The 14,923-nt window shown below is 36.9% G+C and overlaps 1 protein-coding gene across 2 annotated transcripts; it reads right to left on the bottom strand.

Annotated features, from left to right (window-relative positions):
• Positions 1-3: 3 nt before the first annotated feature.
• Positions 4-6,031, bottom strand: LOC112175774. Of its 2 annotated transcripts, none has more exons than XM_040510227.1 (9): positions 5,695-6,031; positions 4,449-4,549; positions 3,078-3,700; positions 2,800-2,985; positions 2,387-2,507; positions 1,680-1,913; positions 1,452-1,585; positions 905-1,252; positions 4-807 (listed from the first exon to the last, which is right to left on the bottom strand). In XM_040510227.1, exons 1-9 carry the CDS (start codon positions 5,695-5,697, stop codon positions 701-703), a joined length of 1,857 nt encoding a protein of 618 aa, XP_040366161.1. In that variant the 5' UTR covers positions 5,698-6,031; the 3' UTR covers positions 4-700. The 2 variants fall into 2 exon arrangements, with proteins under 2 accessions (XP_040366161.1, XP_040366162.1); XM_040510228.1 differs by having other exon boundaries at positions 4-804.
• Between the last annotated feature and the right edge of the window lie 8,892 nt (positions 6,032-14,923).

The raw sequence follows: 14,923 nt of genomic DNA, 5'->3' as shown, positions 1-14,923 counted from the left end.
TCCTTTTTTTTTTTTTTTTTTTTTTTTTTCTTTTAATACCTTTTTTGCCCTTTTGCCTTCACTTTGATTTCTTTTTTACTTTTTCCCCTTGCTCTTTCTCTTTTACTTTAACAAGTGAAAAAAGTCTGAAAATTGAAATGAGTTCTTCTGCCATACCTTCATGTTTTCTCGACCAATACAACAGATGATCAGATTTTCATCTCATCATATATTGCAAAAATCGAAATATGACATACTTACCAATTACATGTGTTACCCATCGAAAGACGACCCAACCTTACACATTGGCCAAATGTTGGGTCGTTTTTTTGACTTTTTCTAAAGACATTCAACCATTTAACCTTGCATGCCATACCCTATCAAATAATTCAAAATCTTAAATGCAAACACAAGAAAAGATGGAGAGCAAATAGTACATAGACATGAGTTTTTTGAGCCAACAAAATACATCCATAACATACCAGCTACATCAGTGAACTAACTCAATTCAGTGACCTGTAAAACTAAAATATGTGTGAACTCTAGCAGAGTAGCTCTAAGCATCTGACTCTAACTCTTTTTGGTGAACAGAATAGGTGCATTCTCCACGGAAACCTGTGCATACCTTTGGAAGTGATGTTGTAGAAGTAGTGTTCCTGTAAGTCCTTTGTAGCTAACTATATTCCAGTGTGGTTTTCAAACTCTTCTGCAAAAGGTTTTTTTAACTCTGATTATCTGCATGATCGGTAGTTGAAGAAGTCCCTACCATTTCGTCATTGTCTTTCTCCAACATCGCTTGCTGCAATGCAATTGTGGTCTCCATTGCCGCTAAAATGTTACAATGATAGACCATGAGGAAGTTCCTATTTTAAGGGAGGAGGAAAAAAAAAAAAAAAACACAACAGTTCACAATAGTATATAGCACCTGATGATGCAGAAGTATCAGAGTCCTTCGGCTCTTCTGATTTAACTCCCAACAATTGTTTAATAGCAGTATCTAGAAGCCTCATTCTGTTTTGGTAAGAAGAATGCTCCTGCTTTGTAATACACAAAAGTTGTTGCACAGCAGTCATTCTAGGCTGCTCAGACATTCTGCAAGGGGTGGATGAATCTTTCGAAACAACTACATCAACACTTCCCACCATCTTTCCACCAACCATGTCAACTTCCATATCTGCAATAGTTGCGCTGTCATCTATGTCAGCTTGACAATTACTTCCAGAACGAAAGATTCCCCATAAGAAATTTTGTGTCTTTGGACATGTAACAGTGTCTGCAAAAACAGAATTGCAGGCCATCATATTAAGCCACTGAGAGAACAAGCGCAAAGCAAAGCACACTATGAAAGACCCAATTTTTGCAATAACTTATGAACCAATATGTTGATGGTAGATAAGCAATGTATGCAAGAATTTCAGTTAGGGAGTTTTTAATTAAAAATTCCAAAAAGTCATCTACAAGAGAAAGCTTACCCAGCAAGTCTAAACGCAGCTGTTTAGATGTATATATAAGCAACTCCGCAGCGTCCACTCCATCAAAGTAAATTCTCAAGACTGAACTTTTGGTATCCATGACCTCAAACAGCGAAGCATAAGTCTCTCTTGAGCTACAGATCATCCAGAAAAAATATATTCAGATAAGATGGTTCTGTAAAACACATTCCAGATGTAACCATGCATGCAATAGAAACCAAAGCAGACCTGGCAATGTTATCATCAGGGAAGAAGTACAGTGCAACATCTTTAAGTTCAGGACATTCATTTTGGAACGGATCATCCCAAAGATGCAATCGAGGAAGCAAAGTAGCTCGAAGAACAGCAGGCATTTTTTGTGATAAGTCATAGGCTCTACGACGAACCTTACAGGGAAGTTGTGCCTGGAACCCACCAATGAATTGAGCAGGTGTGTCTGCATCAAAGATGAAGAAGCCTCCCCTAAAGAAAGATACACTAATTAAGCTTTTGAAAACACTTAATTAATGGAATTAGATAAGATTAAATGCCATATACACCTTAAGGACCTGAAAATGGTATAAGAACCATTCTTTCAATCAGTATGCCTTAACACATATAAAATACTACCAGCTAGAAAAGGTGAGGGTGGATAACAAAGGTGACAACCATATATCAGTATATCATATAGACATTATAGAGCCTGACAAAGGAGTTTGATGTTAATATATATGTGATACAGTAGCCCAGAGGCCCTGCACAAAGTAGCGTGTTCAAAACTTTGAACACAAAAGTGAAACCACCAGATGATTAAGTTAAAAATAAAAAATAAAAATCACGCTGTCAAGCAACTCCTTTTTTATCAACTAATAATTCTTGGTATTCAAATCAGCATGCGAGTTGGGAAGATCAAGAATAGACAATATGTAATATCTTAAAATGGAGAAGTTATTTACTTCCAGGTAGCATGCAGAGCAGGAAGAGACGCGTGATATAAATGGAGACTAGAGAATATGTTGAGGAGGTTTCTTTCTTCACCATCTGTATGATTATGTTCAGCAGCAGATGTCTCACCACCTAAAGCAATGCATGTTCAATATTTAGTAAGGCAACTAATTACCAACCACATTCACAACTCTGGTAAAATTTCAATTCTATGATAAGATACTATTGCTTGGAAAGAACTGAACACCCACAAATACACTATACTTTTTTATTTCATCATTGACTCCCAATCAATCTTAAAGTGCTCCTTCATATCAAAGAAATTGTAATAAAAACAGTTGAAGGATTTGTTCAACTTATTTACTATAATAGAAACTAGATCCAAGTCAGTAGAATGTATTAATAATTAGAGAATTTATTTTACCTGAACTCATATTTAGTGATGAATGCCTTGATGGTGATGGTGATGGTGATGGTGTGCATGATAGTGTGTTCGGTTCCTTCATTATCTTCCTACTAGAAGTTTCAGCTCCCCGAGAAAGTACTGATCCATCCATTGGTTTTTCCTTGATAACGTGCCCTTTTGTATGTGTTCCAGGAGACCAATTTTCTGAAATGGAGATAATAACATCAGTTCTATAACACATCCATCTCTATTTAGGTATGGGATACAAATTACTATAGCAAGATTACATATATCACCTTGTGAATGTTTTATAATTTGAGATGCTTGATGATTAATCTTGGAGATGCTAAGCATCTTGCGGGGCCTGCCACATCTAGGACGCATCACGGTTTGTGAACTGGAGAAGGGACTGCCCTTTTCTGAAATCGAGATGCTTTGCTTTTTAGGAGGCCTGCCACGTCTAGGACGCGTCACGGTTTGTGAAATGGAGAAGGGGCTGCCCTTTTCTGAAATGGAGATGCTTTGCCTGTTAGGGGGTCTGCTATGTTTAGGCCACGTCACATCTGGAGGTGCGTTAACCCTGGATAAGGGGGGCTTTGATGCAACAGTTTTGACCACAATAGAAGTCTTTTGGGGTGATGTTGATTTTGTATTAGCTAGCTGTTGGACTTCTTCATGTGTAATGTACCTTACTTTTCCACTCTTGACAGCCTTTTGCCTGCTAGAGTGAGCTTGCCACCCTGAATTTTTGCTGGGGCTTGCGAAATGTCTGCCATCATAGTCGGCTATATCAGCTGACAATGGTACTGGATCTCCCTTAATACTAGATTTCGAACAAAGCGTCCCTTCTTCCTTAGTGCATGATTCGCAAGCCCATTTATCCCAATTACAATAGGAAATTTTAGCCCGCATGCAATAACTGAAAATTAAGAGATCACATTACAACATGCAACGGTCAAGATAGTTCAGAAAATACAGTTACAGCCACCAGAAACAATTATAGTAACAAGCATTATTAAGATTAAATAGGGATCTTAGCGAAAAGAAAAAGACAAATCTATTACTTTTTACAGGGCATTGAAATAAAATAAATTATAAAATCTACCCTCCAGCTTAGCTACCTTGTTTTCCCCTCTTTTCCCCACGTCTAAAATGTATTTCTGAAAATAATTAAGCAACTAAAGTGTAAGGACAGGACATCAGACCGACAATGTTGTTGTTCAAAATACCATATACATGAGTAATAAAAGGAGATGCACATGAAATTTAGAGTGATTCTGTTTACTTCAAGAAGCTAGCAGAAAAACTCCCTAGAATCAGTAGAATGGTTTGTTGTGGGAAGAGTTTATTTTTATTAGTAAACTTAGTGGGCTTTGGTTTCAACTATATTTTGTGAAATACTAGTTTTCTCAATCCATGCTGATTAAAAGCTGCTGTTACTTAAGAGCTGGTTTTCTTATATCTGCTCTCTGATGGTAGTTACTAGTTATGATTCCGATATAGAACTACTTGTTCACATCCAATGTACTTTTATCAATCTTTATTCTTTAGTGATAACCTTTCACAAAAGGAGCAAGTAAGATACATAATGGATCTTGATTTAACTGGAAAATTCATGGAGAAAGAGAGAGAGAGAGAGAGAGAGAGAGAGAGAGAGAGAGTCATACAGATGTTCACGAGCTATTCTGCATTTACAGCAAGTTACAATCAGATTTTCAAAAGCATTACCACGATCAGTATATCCACCACATATATCACAGGGTCCGCCCTGAAAAGTCAAAGAGATACAGAAAAGGATAAAAAAATCAGAAGAGTTCATGGATATACAGCATATTTCCTGAAAAGAAATAGTATGGATGCACTGATATTCAGCCAATTTGACATGAGCTTTCCACCATTTGCACAAGAGCCATCTAAATATATTCAAATGTTTTTATTTTATTTCTTTTCTTCAGATATCATGAAAATTCCACATAAGTTCAAAGTTCAAACTCGAAAGTGTGTACAACCTGATATATATTATTGTCCCATGCACATAAGTTCAAAGTTCAAATGTTTTTATTTGCCCATCAAGTATATATTATTGTCCCATGCACTTCCAATAGCATGTAACAAGGCATTGGTTGTTTGAATTCTATGCTGATTGGAAACTGCACTAAATACAATGTAAAGGGCAGAGCCCAACTTCAACTAAATTCAATGTAAAGGTTTGTCTGAAACACCTCTATTGTAAAAGCACAAAATTTTAAATGAGCTTGCTAGTACCATATTGAGCAACAAAATAATGTAAGGGGCATCACATTTACTTTCTTTTACTTTGGTTGATCTTTAACTCACACTATTGTTCTTCTATAGAGTTTAACAATCTTAATACTTGCACACCGGCAAAATCATACTCTGTCCAAGCTCAATAACTTTCAATTAGAAAACCCTGAGGAACTTACTCGTTGCTCCTAATTAACACTTCTGGACCTTCTCTTAGTGCAAGAGCATTCACTAGTGAAAAGAATAAATTAATCTCAAATTACTGAAGAACATTGGCTCATTCATTTGCTTAACTTCAGATATCAATAGGTGTTCATGCATCAGAGTAATCCTAATCATCTATCTAAAAGGAAATAAATAAATACAAGGCAGTGAAAACAAAATTGAGAAACTTTCTCGATAGAAACAGAGAGGCACAGGTTTTAACAAAACACAAAATTTACCACAAAACTAAATAATTAACAGTAAAAAATCAAACTTTTTGTAGTAAACATTGACAAAAAAATTGCACAAACTATCAAGAACAAGCATTTTGTTGCAGAATACAATATCGTTCTTCAAAACAAAAGATCATTCGAACATACATTACAAAATAAAGTGCAGAGGGTAGCAGAATACGAGTAAAGATTAAAACTTTAGGGTTTTTACCATCTGGGTCTCAGTAATTTCGAGCTTCTTAGCTCCAAAGCTTTGATATTTGGTCCCCTTTTGTTGAAGAACAGTGTAGAACTGAAGGAGACCCAAAATTCAGGGACTCACTCAAGTGCTACCAACTACAAAAGAATGAACAGGGTTAGAGAAAACAGAGCATTGATCACAGTTTGAAAATGGTGACTGGTTTTTGTAGAAAGGGAATGGATGAAGGAAATGGGTGTGTTGGCTTTGCTCTCTAGGACAGCTATGGCCGATTAAAGGGCTCTCTGGTTTGAATTGTGTACCCGATTTCAGTGAGGGACTTTGTTTTGTTGGTTTCGTTTCAGGTGGCCAATGTGGAGAAAATAGTTGTGTGTATTCTGTAGTGCTCTGGAGTATTAAAACTTTAAAATCTTATGCTGCTAGATTGTTTATTGGGTGGGACACACTGTAATTTAACGGTTCATTTTAATACTCCCGAATACTATAGAATTTTTTTAAAAAGTTATGTGTATTCTGTAGCGCTCCGGATTATTAAAATTTTAAAGTCTTAAATCGTTAGATTGCTTATTGGATAGGACATACTGTAATTTAACGGTTCGTTTCAATACTCCAGAATACTGTAAAATTTTCAAAAGGAGAAAATGCTTTGACTATGTTTTCTGTCAAATCAGAGATTGGTGGTTAATGTGTAGTTAACAAGTAGGAGCTTTGATTAATTAGAAGCATGTAATGGGAAGTCGGCTAAATTCAATGGAGATCGATCACAGATTGGTTAATGAGGGGTTCTTCATGATCCTGTGGTCCATAAATATCATTAATTAATGTGACAAATATTTATTATAATTGTGGGCCTAATGAGTAATGACAAAAAATATTGAGAAAATAAAAGAACTATACTTCTAGGAGAAGCTATTTACCTGAAATGGAAAAACAGCAAACCTGCATCCAGAGTTTCCAGCAGCAAAGCTATCATGCAAAGAGCAAAAGAAAGAAAAGAAGGTAACTGTAATTTCACTCACCAACCTAGATCATAGGTTATTAAAATGTTTTAATATAAAAAACACAGTACTTCAAGAAGATCCTACATATAAAATGATAACAAAAAGAAGGCCAACATATAATTTTTTTGGTGAGATTTCTTTCAACCCTGTAGATAGCTTGATGACAATGGGTTTATTTACTCTCTTGGTAGAAGTCGCACTTGGACTTGAGGTCTCCACCTCCAGAATTTCAGTAGTTTTAGATATGGTTGTTCTGGACCTAACTAGATGCTTCTCTCTATGGTTTGTAATATTAGTTTTTGCTGAGAGAGAAAAGACGAAAACAAAGCAAATTCCCAGGTAGAAGGAAAAAGTATATGTTTCCTTTATTTTATATCTCAATATTGCACGCCGAAATTTATTACCATGATAAGTGCAAACTTAGATTCATGAACTTTTGATGCATTAAAGAAAGAAGAAATAAAAGCGTTAAATCTATTGGGTTTGCTTTTCTTTTTCCATGGAAAATCAATTATTGCGTATTAAATCAGAAACATGAATAAAAAATACCATTCTCATTTTTGGCAAGTGCAAACTTAGATTCACGAAGTTTTGATACATGAAAAAAAGAGGGAAAAAAAATCGTTAAATCCATTGGGTTTGCTTTTCATTTTCGATGAAAAATCAAATATTGAGTGTTAAATCAGAAACATGACTGAAGAAAAATGACATCCTTATGTAAATGGTAAATTGGTACGTGCAAATTTCGGTACATAAGAAAAGGAGCGAAAAACTCGGTTGGCGACTCAGGAAAGAAAAGCAATCCCAGGTGAAAGGAAAAATGAATACGTATAGCCAACACGCTTTGGTTCAGTTGGTACATATGGCGGTGTTTGTGGTTGAGTCTCAATTCAAGTTCGACTCCTGCTGTCAGCAGTCCTACATTGGGTTGCGCGATTTGTAAATCTCATGCGGAAATTCATACCTGGGAGTTGTGAAGACAGGTACGTTTTCCACATTAGTCTTTCGGAGTTGAAGTTGTAGGTTTGCCCTAACGCGGAGATGTAGGAAAGCAAACAGAGCTGCTGACCTAGTAGCTTCGCTTGCCAGACAGAAGAACTGAAGAAGTGCCCGGTCACTTGGTTACAACGACCTCCTTCTTCTCTTTCTCGTATTTTACTGTATGATGGTCTACCCCCTCCCCCGCCTGTTAGGGGTTGAGGTGTGGTCTATTGTCTTTGTTTCTCTTTCTTTCTTAGTTATACCTTTTGCCAAAAAAAAAAAAAAAAGAGTATGCACGTGGCCACGTGGGGAGGGACGAGATTCACTTTCTTCCTTCTAAGGTCCATATTATTTAAGTGATTGATTGTTACTGTGTTACTTTCTTGATATCGCACTAGTGAAATGTAGAAAATGAAACACAAATTCACTCTCAAGCCTCTAATTTGCCGAGTTGGTAGAAGAAAATCATATTTACACAGTTACATACTATAACTATAATATTTTGTCTAACACCATTAGTAAGGCTCTCAAGTTAGCGTCACATCGACTGGGATAATCTGTCTTCCATCTACATCTAAAAGACTAAAACCTCTCTATGCTCTAGTTGCAATTACATATGCTTAGCAGCGGCTCATGCTGTAACTATAACCTTTTGTCTAACACAATTAGTAAAGCTGTCACATGCGCGTCACATCGACTGGGATAATCTGTCTTTTACATCTAAAACCTCTCTCTGCTCTAGGTGCGATTACATCTGCTCAGCAGCGGCTCATGATTTACAACAAGGTATGAGAATTAGTACATTGTCAGCAAGAAGTGGTCGTGTGGTGTAAATGAAAGACAAATAACAGACTAGTTAATGCAAATAGGCATGAGAATTAGACGGACAAAAAGCTTAATTCTAATTTATGTATTGTCATGTTTAGTTTGCTGTTTCAGTTATGATATAAGTTTTGGAAAAAGTGACACGGGACCTGTAGAAAATGCTAGCTAAAAGGGGGGTTCGTTTTGTTATATAGAAAGATCTTTGTGTCACTACCAGGGTCGGAGACAATAAGAGAGGCGTAGCTAAACCCATTAAATCATTATGCAGTTTATCTTTTTGAAAAATTGTGAGAGGCAGTGACAACATGACTAGATTACAGATTTCAAAAACTAAAGTTTATGCAACATGTCTGGAGATCTTGGAAGAAGCCTAGAGGGCGGTGAATAGGCTCACAAACAATTTTTTCGATCAAAAATTTTCTCAGAGATTGCAAATGGATGATCAATCATGAATACTGATATTGAAGATAATGTATGTAAAATCAAACAAGCCAACTAAAACAGTAAAGAACACATGTTTTGTTGACGCAGTAATATCAAGGGAAAACATCTGCATGGTCTTTCACTCTTGAAAGACCAAAATCAAATCATTAATTAAAAACATATTACAAGTTTAAAACACAGGGATTGCACTGACCGCGACAATCCCTCCTAGACTAACTCACTAGGTTGTGTGTAATCACTTCTTGCTAAATGTTTATACAAGTGATACACTTAGAAAATCTCAGCTATGAACGCGGCAAGTTTTTCTTGGAGATTTCACCTTTGAAGCTTGCAGATGCCAAATGACCTCATGGGATGCAAGAGATGAATATGAATGCAAGGTTTGTATTTTTCAACTGTTTTCAACGTTTTCAACATGGAACAAGACACTTTGTAAAATAAGAAACCAAAAATTATTTTCAATACAATAGCCCCTTAAACTCAGTTGGAGTAGGTAAAGCTATACCCTTAATTTCAAATTGCAAAGGTAAGCCCATACTCCTTAATTTCAATTGGAAAAACCAGTTTTACCCAAAAGCCCTTAATCATGGTTGACACAAGAATGGAAGCCATAAAAAACCCATAACTTTGTAGCAATTTAAGGACCCATCATATGCTATGCAGGAGCTTACCTGAGCCATGAGTATGAAGGAAATGCAACCTTGATCTCCGACAAGACAGCAAGCCATAATGGGGAAGCAAAGTTGCAATTAAACAGATCTTCAAACTTGGTATTCGACAGCAAAACAACCACAATAAAGAAGAAGATTGCAATTGTTTGGGTCTTGGGTAGAGTTTTGTTAAAGAATGAATGCCAACAATATATCTATACTAACAATGACTAATTAAGCAAAAGAATGTCTACTTGTGAGGAGGAGCAAGTAAGGTTTCTCTGATCGTGCAAGAAATGAAACAGTTTTGATCAAAATCTCAAAAAGTTAGAAGTTCCATTTCGAATGAGAATGAAATGGATCTTCAGAATCAAAGCTTTAACTTTTCATTTCCATTTGTTTTGTTGGGGACAAACGATTGGAATGTCATTTTGTATGGCAATTAATTTCCCCTCAATTTCAACAAAAAAATGTAGTTAATGTCAAAAACTGAGTAGTCAGAGGCCTTGAGACTGTTTTTGAACACGCTACGGCAACACTAATACCATGAGACTATCCAAATTCCAAAGTCTTCTATTACCTGATTTACTTTGGTAAAGACCGCTTTAGACTTGACTCCCCTTGAATCAACTCATGCTAGCATTTTGTGCTCATGAACAAGCTAGCTAGCTCCTTTTGCTAGACAATTGCTCTACTGCAATTTTGCAACTTTGGTTTTTTTTTTTTTTTTTTAGTATTTGAAAGTTTCCATTTTGGGTTTTAACATATAGACCTCACAGGACTGCTGAAAAAACAAACTAGTAAACTCTAATTGAAGAATTTCACAGGGCAAGGAATTCCTCTTGGGACGGCCAACTTTCACACCCAGTTTGCCATTACTTATTCATGTCCAAGATTAAAAGAGTGAATTAGCAGTTTTTTCCAACGTCCATGCCCAATTTGATTGCTTGCAGAGGAGAAGAGAGAATGGTGCTTTCTACTCTAAAATAAAGAAAAGAAAAGAAAAGAGAAAAGAATGTATTATGAAATCTGAAGAGTCTAATGGCACGTTTACTTACTTGAAAGGAAAGGGAATGATTACGGGGTAAAAACATTCTTGAGTTTACCAACACATAAAGGAATCAATGATTCCGGGTAAAAGAATTCCTGCGTTTACTAACACATGAAGGAATCGGAATGGATGTAGGTCTCACCTCTTTATCAGGAATCGATTCCTGAATACTCAGGAATTCTATTACGAAGGGGGGGATGAGTTTAGGAATCATTCCTCCGGAATCAATACCGATTCATTTCTTCTCCAATTCCACTTGTTTCCGATTCATGATTATTTTCCATTCCAAGTCAGTAAACGTGTCATAAGTTTTCGAAAGAAGAAAAGTTTAGAATGACATGAGGAGTGTGGCAAACGAAAGGAATCAATCCCGTTTTAAAATTTCCATAATGTGTGCTTTGTCACTTTTTGAGTTTTCTTGTGTTGTGTCTAGTTTTCTCTGTGCTCCAAAGTTCTTTCTCAATCTGGTCTACAAACATTTCAACAGATCGATAGAGACAGAGGTATGCCTTGCACTTGCAAATCATTATTCAATCTCACTTCCATTATTTTGTTTCTTTCAGTCCCTTAACATATATTAATTGATGCGTAGTATTGCTTCACTTATTGAGGAAATTCTAGTGTAATGGTGGGTATCTCATACCCACATTTACAAAAGTGAGAATAAATTTTGTTGTCAAAGTTGTAATTTGAGTCATACTTTGGGTAATCTTAGTTATAATAATGGTATTACACATCTTACGACATTTTACAAGTTTTTGAACAAATTCGTTGTCAATGTTGTAATCTTAGTTCTAATAATGGTAATTACACCTCTTACGACATTTTTACAAGCTTTTGAACAAATTCGTTGTCAATGTTGTAATTTTTGTTTAACTATATGTAAATAGTGTAAATGAATTTGGTAACTTTTGTTCTCAATGTTGTAATTTTGGTTCAAATACTTGTAAATTTTTGTTCAAATAGTTGTAAATGAGGGTATCTCATACCCACCCGTACACTAGCTTGTCTCCACTTATTGATTATGTATTCTCTCTAGTCAACAAAATTCTAAAAAAAAAAAAAAACTTGCTGTTTGAGTTGATTATCTGCCTTCTTTCTGCCATTCGTTCTTTATCTGTGTTATCATTACATTATCAATCTGTTCTATTCATCCAGAACAGGGGAAAAAATAAAATAAAAAATAGTGTCCTTCATCGTTCTTTGGTTATTTCTTTCCTTTCCTTCGTTAATTTCTTCATCTTTCAAACGTTGTTATTCCAGTCAAAAACAAAAGAAGGACAACAAAATAGTAGTGAAAGAAATGCAAGAGATTATTGTAGCATTTGTTGAACCATTGGCAGAATGGACGGTGAGACCTATTTGTCGACGGTTGAGTTATGTGTTTCACTACGACAGCAACATTGAGCATCTCACCAGAAAGGTTCAGGTACTCCGTGACAAAAGAGAGAGAGTAAACCTGCGAGAGAAGCTTCACAGATTATTGGTCCCGGAGTTGATCGCTGGCTCGGTGATGTAGAAAAGATCACAGTAGAACAGGAGAAGAGTTTCAGTGAAGTAACTGTAGCAGCAAAGGCGGCATGTTGTAATGGGTGGCTTCCAAATTTGAAGTGTCGTCATTCTTTGGGAAGGAAAGCTAAGAAGATGACTGATGAGGTGGATAAACTCCTTGCTAATGAACCCAGGACTATAGCGCATCCTGCTCTTCATCCAGAGGTGGAATTCCAACCCACAGAGGACTTATTGCATGAAGGTGGCAGCTCCTCAGATACATCAAACCAAGAACAGGTACCTCCATATGAAGGAAAAAATATTAATTTTGATTCAAGAAGATCAACCATTAGAGATGTGATGGAAGCTCTCAAGGGGAATCAATTCAATCCGATTATCATATGCGGCATGGGAGGCATTGAGAAGACAACATTGATGGGGCAAATTTTTGAGAAAGCGAAGGAAGAGGGTCTGTTCGATGAGTATACAAAGGCAACCGTTAAGGAATCTCTTGACAAAGCTCCTGACGTGATTCAGATTCAAGGTGAACTTGCAGAATATCTAGGCAAGAAGATCCTTGAGGACGAAAAAGAGAGAGGTCGAAGAGCAAGTAAGCTACGCCAAAGATTATCTCAAGGTAATAAGAAGATCCTTGTAATGTTAGACAATGTTTCAACAACAACCTCAGACCTTTTGTGGGAAATAGGGATTCCCCCTAGTTGTAAACTTCTGGTCACATCAGGGCAACAAGATCTATTCAAGGACATGGACAGAAGAAAGAACTTTTCAATTGATGGTTTGCCAAATAGAGATGCCTGGAGTCTATTTAAGAAGACAGCAGGAAGTGCCATCGAATCTGATCTCGAGTTGCATGTTGTAGCAGAAAAGGTTCTGGAGGAATGTGCTGGGTTGCCAATTGCAATTTCAACTATTGGAATGGCACTAAAAGGTGAAAGCATTGCAATTTGGAAGAATGCACTAAAGGAACTAGAAAAGGCTAGCCCAGAAAAACGTTCCGGGAGTGATAGAACATGTGTATGGTAAAATAAAGTTCAGCTATAAATGTTTACGAAACGAGGAAGCCAAATTATGTTTTTTACTGTGTTGCATATTTGAACAAAGCGTTGATATACCAATCGAAGATTTGGTTAGATACGGGCTTGGGCTTGAGCTCTTTAAAGGCATTGATTCAATGGTTGAAGGAAGACACTGTATGGAAACATTGGTTCAGACACTTAAAAGTCGCTTTGTATTGTTAGACAGTGATGATAAGCCAGAATTTGTGAGAATGCATGATGCGGTGCATGATGTAGCCGTATATATAACCACTGAAGACTTTATAGAAAAGAAAAATGATGGGGTTGAAAAGAGAATTTGTTGACTTGTGAGTCATGTTGTGTAAAACAAGTTTGCTTGCATATAATCTTGTAGAAGAATGAAACTTGGAGGACAAGTACACTTGGAGAACAAATTTACTTGGAGATCAAGATGTGTAATGTAGTAGTGTAGGGCTTATATATATAACCCCATTTACACCATTGAATCAATATGAGAAAATTCATCACTCACAAATATCTCTTCCTTTCCGTTTCATATTTTGACTTGGTATCAAAGCTAAGATGCGAGAGGACTTTGTCTCTTTGTTTTTCCTTCATTCTTCTTTCCTCACACTCTGGGGTAAGATTGTTCCTTCCTCTAATTCAGAGGTTAGGATTGTTTTCTATCTTTTAGAAGGTGAATTTTATCCTTGTAACGTCGAGCTTACTCGCCCAACACTACTAGGTCCATCCAATTAATGCGATGTCTAGGCCAAGGATCAAATAAGAGAAAGGTAACCGAAAGGTGGAAAAGTGAGCATTGCTCCACCAAAATCTTAACCCTCCTTATCTGGTCGCATTGAAAGGAGTTACCGAAAGGTTGCGCAATAGGCAACACCTAAGCATAAGATTTATTTTCTCTTTACTTAGGAAGTACTGCTACTTCTTGACTAGTCGATTAATCCCTCTCAACTTGTCAAACATACCTTCTGTCTCAATTCCGTTGCATATTGTTTTTTCGTCGGAATTCCAATGGCTGGCCCTAATGCTCCACTTCTAGAAGGAGGGAATACCAGCAATTCCGGTATTCAAAAAGTTGAAGTCTCAGTTCAAAACCCAGATTCTTCATCAGGTTCATTCGGAGGAGCAAAACTGAATGGACCTGAGAATTATAGGACATGGAAGAAGATGATTTCCGCTCACCTTCGTGGAATCCATAAGATGGGTCATGTCACCGGTACCATTAAGGCACCGGAGAATGAGAAAAGTGAAGATATGTCAAGTGGGAAGATGCTGATGGACTTGTACTATCAATTCTGTACAAGGCCATGACTGATGAGGTGATCCAATTAATCATTGGGTGTGATACTGCTGCAGAAGTTTAGAAGACTTTCAATGATCTCTATCTGAATGAATTTGATTTTTCCCAGATCTATGAATTGTTGTGCAAGGCAACAAGGATGAAGCAGCATGGGCAAGCAGTTTCAGTGTTCTACACCCAGCTGAAAAATATTTGGCCCGAGATTGATCAACGGCGACCAAACAGATTGAAGAATGCTGAGGATATTTCTTGGTACTAGAAGGAGAAGGAGTTGGAGCGTGTGCACCAGTTTCTGAGTGGATTAGATGCTAGACATGACAGTGCCAAGGGAGAGTTGTTGCTTCGGCAAGAGCCTCCTTCCCTCACTGAGGCTTTTACCTACATCCGCAAGGATGAGTCTCAGTAAGGTAGCACAAAGACAGCTCATTCTGAAATCTCCA

Source organism: Rosa chinensis, chromosome 7 (genome assembly GCF_002994745.2).
Source record: "Rosa chinensis cultivar Old Blush chromosome 7, RchiOBHm-V2, whole genome shotgun sequence".
Classification (NCBI taxonomy): domain Eukaryota; kingdom Viridiplantae; phylum Streptophyta; class Magnoliopsida; order Rosales; family Rosaceae; genus Rosa; species Rosa chinensis.
The sequence above is the reverse complement of the archived record's forward strand: the minus strand, read 5'-3'. Positions and strand labels throughout refer to the sequence as shown.